The 6,466-nt window shown below is 22.9% G+C and overlaps 2 protein-coding genes across 2 annotated transcripts; one reads left to right on the top strand and one right to left on the bottom strand.

Annotated features, from left to right (window-relative positions):
* Positions 1-902: 902 nt before the first annotated feature.
* On the top strand, positions 903-3,854 carry ENU1_200020 (hypothetical protein; the record flags this gene model as incomplete). The annotated part of the gene is made up of 1 exon (XM_008862081.1): positions 903-3,854. The coding sequence occupies one exon, from the start codon at positions 903-905 to the stop codon at positions 3,852-3,854; it is 2,952 nt and encodes a 983-aa protein (XP_008860303.1).
* A 70-nt stretch (positions 3,855-3,924) lies between these two features.
* On the bottom strand, positions 3,925-5,490 carry ENU1_200030 (hypothetical protein; the record flags this gene model as incomplete). Its single annotated transcript, XM_008862082.1, has 2 exons — positions 3,925-5,194; positions 5,249-5,490. The coding sequence occupies 2 exons, from the start codon at positions 5,488-5,490 to the stop codon at positions 3,925-3,927; spliced, it is 1,512 nt and encodes a 503-aa protein (XP_008860304.1).
* Positions 5,491-6,466: the final 976 nt, after the last annotated feature.

Below are 6,466 nucleotides of genomic sequence, written 5' to 3' on the forward strand. Positions count from 1 at the left end.
TGATATGAAAATAGATACAATCATCTATTAATCAAAAAAGAAAAGAGTAAAGGCCTTTGAAATCCGTTGATAGTATTGAATAATACATCAAAATAGAGTAAATAATTGGGAAGAGAATGGAATTTAGTTGGCACTCAATAAAAAGAAATCAATGAGTGAAAAAAATAGAAAAATTAATTTTTGTAAAAGAAAAAGAATGAGATGGAACAAAATTAGTAAATTCCAATTAAAACGACTGTTTGTTTCAAAAGAACTTGAAAATAGATATAAAAAGATAAAATCTGAAATTAGTTAGTTTATCTCAGCATTATTATGTCAATTGCCAAATCATTAGCAAAACCCATAGCTCAGCATCAGTTTTATTATGATAGGTTTGTGAATTTAATATTTAATAGTTTTATAAAATATAATAATAAGAAAGTCTTATATAAATTAGTACTTCTTCTTCTCTTATGGAAGAATCATATGGTTCAATACGAAGTAGTGCGTTTGGTTATTTCCAAATCACAAAAGATTGTATTCAATCAAGTACAGACCAACAATCTAGTTATGAAATAATAGTTCCTCCAAGAAATTCTAATCCAATTCCAATGGATTCTAGTTTTAATTTTGAATGTGGAAGTTGTGATTCTAATGCCTCTTCATATTGTGGAAGTTTTTTTCAACATGATGGGTTTCTATAATGATGCTGTTTGTATTTAATTTATTGAATATTCTCCTTATAATTTATGTTACAAGAATTTTTATTATTTAAATGGTTTCTTTTAAAAATTTATACATTCAAAAAGTTTGATTCTTATCAAGTTATTTTTAAATTATTTTTTATTTATAAAATAATGTTATAAATAACATAAATAAAGAACTATAAAAGTAACTTAAAAAAAAGAATAAATAACAATTAAATGAATAAAACAATTCTTAACACTCCACAACCACCAGTATCTGATTATTTAGAATGGGTTACATATTCAATATTAGTTCATGAAGTTGATGAAAAATTTGAAGGAATAAGAGAGAAATTAAAACAGTCATTAGCTGAGTCATATGGAACAATTGAAGGAGTAGAAGAGAAGAATTTTAAAAGTATGTGTGTGTCTAATGCCATTCATATTTTAACACAAAGTAATTATAAAAATGAAGTAATAAAATATTCACAACGATGTGATTGGCCATTATTACATTTATATATTATATCAAATAATGATAATGATGGATTAAAAAAAATTAGAACAATTATAAGAGATTGTACAATTAAACAAATTCAAATTATTGTTATTGCAATTGGAGGAGAATTAAGAAATAATAAAAGATTTAATAATGAATCAGCTGAAGTAAAATCTTTTTATTTACAACCACAACTACCTGATTGTGATGTACAAATTAAAGAATTATTAAGTGTTATAGCTAAATCAGTAGTAAATAATTATGAAGTTTATTTAAAAGAATATGAAGAAGAAATTAATATTAAACCAAATAATAAATACCTTGAAGAAGCTAAAAGATTTGCATCATTATGTTTTGAAGCATCTATTCTTTCACAAAAAGTTGGAGATTATACTAAAGCAGTTCATTTTATTAAAATGGGACTTGGTCAATTAGATGTTTCAGGAACAAGTGTTGATGAAGATATTAAAATATTAAAAAATAATGTTGTTAATTTAAAAGAAATTAATTTTAAAAGAGAATTAGAATTAATTACACCACAAAGTGTATATACAGCATATAATAGATTAGAAGCATTTATTTTTATGATTTATAGAATGATTGATTTATATTCTAATCAAAAAAATTATTCATCACTTTGTATAAGATTTAATCAAGTACTTGGAATGATGGAAAAATATTTAGAAAGAATAAATCAAAATGGAATTACATTACCATTTTTATATAAAGAATTATTTATTATTGATAGTTGTAATTGTTTTTTAGAAAGTAATATACAATCATTAAGTCATTTTAAATCAACAGATATTATTTTTATTTATATGTATAAAATGTTTACTATTAAACACATCGGTGAAACTTGTTTTACTTTTGATTGTTCTCCTGATTTTATTCATTTTGATATGGATTTTGTTCATAAAGCACCTCCATTACCTGAACAAGTAAAATTACCAAATTGTAAGAATTCTATTTTACCTGATATTATTAAAAAAAAAGAAATATTTGATAGAGAATTTGAATTGATTTTAAAACAATGTATTGAATTAACTCCAGAAAATTATAATAGAAATGGAACTAATTTTCTTTTTAAAAAATTACTTGGATTATTATATTTTGAATTAAATAGAAGAGATGAAGCAAAAGAATTATTTAAAGAAATTATATTATCAAATACTGCAGATGATATTACTAAATGTTTTTGTTGTATTCCTGCATTACAATGTAATTGTGATAATACTTTACTTTATGCAATATATATATTTTTATTAACTTATCATAGAGAAGATATTACTACAGTTTATAAAAATGTATTTAAACAAAATAATGATATATTAAAAGTTATTCAACAATCTACTATTTATTTACATTTAAATGAACTTCTTTCGAATTGTAAAGAAAATATAAATCTTTGTATTCCAGAATTTATTCATTTCTTTTCAATTAATGTTACACAAGGACATGTACAATTTTCATTTGAAAGTAAGTTTAAAGAAGAATTAAAAGATGTTAAAATTGAATTATTATATAAAAATAAAATAGGAGATTCTTCTTCAAATATAAATAATGTAACAATAAATCCACATGACATTATTAGATTAGATTTTGATTTAAATCTTGTTGGATTAATTACTTTAAATCAAATGAATATTTATTTAAGTGATTATTTATCAATAACTATTCCTATTAATCAACAAGTAATGGTTAGAACAAGTAAACCTCAATTTACTTTTGCTTTACAACCACCAACATTTATTCCTTTATTTTTAGAAGATTGTAATCAATCAGTTGTGATGACAATTAATATCATAGAACCAGTTGATTATATTGCAATAGATATTGACTGTCAATGTTATAATAGAAAAGACATTATTATAAAAGGAGCAGAATATGAAGATTCACAAAATATTTTTATTCTACGTTCATTTAAAGATAAGAAAATTATTATTGAATGTCCATTAAAAAATATTATTGAAGAAGGTAATTATGAATTTAGTGTTATAGCAACAGCACCTTTATATATTCATCGACAAAAAGTAAGTATTCCTGCATTCCCATTAATTAATAAAATTCAAGAAGGAGTTCCAGTAATGAGAAATGGAAGATTATTAATATCACTTCCTATATTAAATATTTGTCCATATTCATTGTTGCTTCATTCAATATCATTTGATAAAACAAATTATTTAATAACTATTGATGAAATGTTACCAGTAGGAAAAGAAATAAATTATACAATTGATGTTACAGGATTAGAAAAAACAACAAAATTAGATTTATTAATTCAATTTAAAAATGGAGTGTTAAGACTTCCATTTACAATTTGTTATTCACCTCCAAGTTATAATGTTAAAATTGAAGTACCAAAAATTGTAAGATGTTTAAAACCATTTTTATTAACAGCAGTAATTCAGTCAAATAGAAAAGAAGATGAGTTAATTATTATAAAAATAGATAAATCACCAAATATCATTATTAGTGGATTTGAAAAACAACATGTTATTATTAAAGCTGGTGAAACTATTACTTCTCAATATGAATGTATTGCAATGGACTGTGGTTCTTTATTATTGCCTAATATTATTTTATCATCAGAAAGAAGTTTAATGCATGTTTCTTATGAAAAAGATATTTCTTCTTTAATTGTTCTTCCATTACAATCAAACTTTTATTCATTTGCTTCTTTTAAATGAATTTTAAATTAAATAAAAAATATTTAACATTTTAATTGATTTTTATTTGATTAAAAAGTACAATTGTGTATTATTCGCTTTGTTTTGTCTTCTCTTTCTTCTTTTTTGAATCAATTTCTAATAATTTTCTCATCTTAAAATTTTCAAACATTTGAGTTTTTACAAATTGTTTGATAAATAAAAGATCTTTCTCTTCCCACCATGCAAAAAATACTTCTGGCATAAAACATGAAATATCTTCTTTACCATGTTCTTCATATACACTTTTAATACAACAACATGGAAATGGTTCAATAATAATTTCCATAGCTTTTTTAAATACGTCCATAATATGTCTTGTTGTTCCAATTTCATTTTCTATTAATTGTGTTTGTGGTAATTGAATTTTAGTATTTCTTTTAGGAGACTCATTTAATGTTCTATTAATTTCTTCTGCCACCCATCCATTTGCATTTGGTAATAAAAATGTAATAGGGGTTATAAATTTTTTATTGTCTAAATCAGCAATGAATGTATATTCTTTTGTTATTGGTATATTCGTTGGGAGATGTGTCATTCCTACTAATAAAGGTGTCGGTGCTTCTAAAACAGTATAAAGTTCAGGACATAAAACAGATATAATAGAACTCTCAAATTTAAATGGTGTAATTGATGAAAGAAGAAAATGTATTGCTGCTGAAATTAATAATAAATTCTTTGATACTAATAAAATCTTATGTTCTAACATAAATGCTGTTACCATTTTAAGTAAATCTAAAATGTTATATTCTTCAAATAGTGTTAATAGATATAATTCAGAATAGTGATAAGTTAATGGCATATCACAACAACAATCATAAAAAAATTCATTTGTTTCATTAGGGAATTTAAAACTAATAGTTTGGGTTGAAGGGGTTACTGTGATTTTTTGATAATCTGTAAAAACTGAGATTAAATTTTGAATAGAGTTTAAGACTAGTCCAGAGTTATTTGTTTGTGTTGAGTCAATTGAAGAAGATATAAAATCATTTAAACCAGAATCCATTAAAATATTCTCTAACAAATGGTAATGTATTTCAAAGAAAGGAACTGATGTTAATAAAATATAACATATATTTTCTGTTTCATATTCTTTTGGATCTCTTGATATAAAACGTTTTTTTCTTAGTCCGATAGCAAACAATTCATTCCTCTTTCCAGGAAAAACAAATGAAAAGACTTTATGATAATGAAGATGATCACAGTAAATTTTTTGTTGTGCAGTAATCAAATCTTTTTCTTTTTGACGAGTTCTTTTCTTACGATAAGTGACATCAGGAAAGCAAAACTGTTCTAATAAATTATAAGAAAATCCATCCAACCTAATTATTAGTTCTTGCAAATGTATTATTAGTACTAAAGATAATAAAACAAACGAAATTGAAGGAAATTGAAAAAGAATTTTTGGTTTTACAACTCCAATCTTCTTTTTATATCCACTTGACTGATAATTTGGTTGTTCTGCAGCATCAGAACCAATTATTAAAAATTGTTTAACTAATGGTTCTTCTTCTAATGCAGGAGAGTTTAACTTGAGTGATTTGATAATTTCTCGATTTATTCTCTCATCTTCAAACTGTTGTTGAATTTTTTCACATTGTTTTTGTTTGGAACTCATATTGAATTCAAACTATATTTTATAGTGCCTTTTTGTATTTGCAAATTTTAATTTTGGTTTTTTTAAATTATAATAACAGAACTAAAAATCAAATTTCCTTCTTTCATTTTTATTGTAGAAATTATATTGGTCTAAATATTAAACAACTTCTTAAATCACAAATAATATTGCTTTGGTATTTGAATTTAATTACTTTTAATATTTTGGTTTTAGTTTTCTTTAATGTAATTGTTTATCATTTAATTTTTTTCTTTTAAGAACAAGAATTATTGTTATTAAATGAACTTTACTTTTCAATAACACAAATTCGTTTCGTTGTACAGTTAAGTTAAGACTCTTCGCATTATTGAAAATATCCGTTTCTATTATTAGAACATAGATTTCTCAATACAACTCAAATTACTGAAATAGAATACTATTTCCTTTTCTTAAATACTTTATGGAACTATTTTATGTATTTTTTTCTTATTTGTTGCTTTACTATTGTCTTCTTTTAAGACAAGCACAAGTAAAACTGTTTATTCAGATTAAGACATATTCTTTATTAATATTTTGTTGTTATTTAATTTAATATCTACATATTGTTTGATAAAAAATATATTTTGATAAATATAGTTTAAATTACACTTATGCTAATTCAACATTGTCTGATTTGAAGTGTTTGACTTAAATACTTGTTTCTTTTTTTATATAAGTTTTTGTGAATAAGCCAAAACTGTGTTTCCTTAAATTAAATAAACACTTTTACTTATAAAATACTTTGTGATAAGAAAAAAAATATCACTTAGAATTGTGTTTAAGACAATACGAAGAATAATGATATTCAAACTTATTATACTTGTCTGTTCATGATATAAAGTACAAAAATTCTTTTAAAATTAATACTTAACGTACATTATATGTAATAAAGATAAGAATAAAAAACAATAATTAGAAAAGATAATTGTTTTGAACAATAAACACAATACAAATTAAA

The sequence above is a fragment of the Entamoeba nuttalli genome (assembly GCF_000257125.1).
Source record: "Entamoeba nuttalli P19 unplaced genomic scaffold asmbl_9452, whole genome shotgun sequence".
NCBI lineage: Eukaryota > Evosea > Mastigamoebida > Endamoebidae > Entamoeba > Entamoeba nuttalli.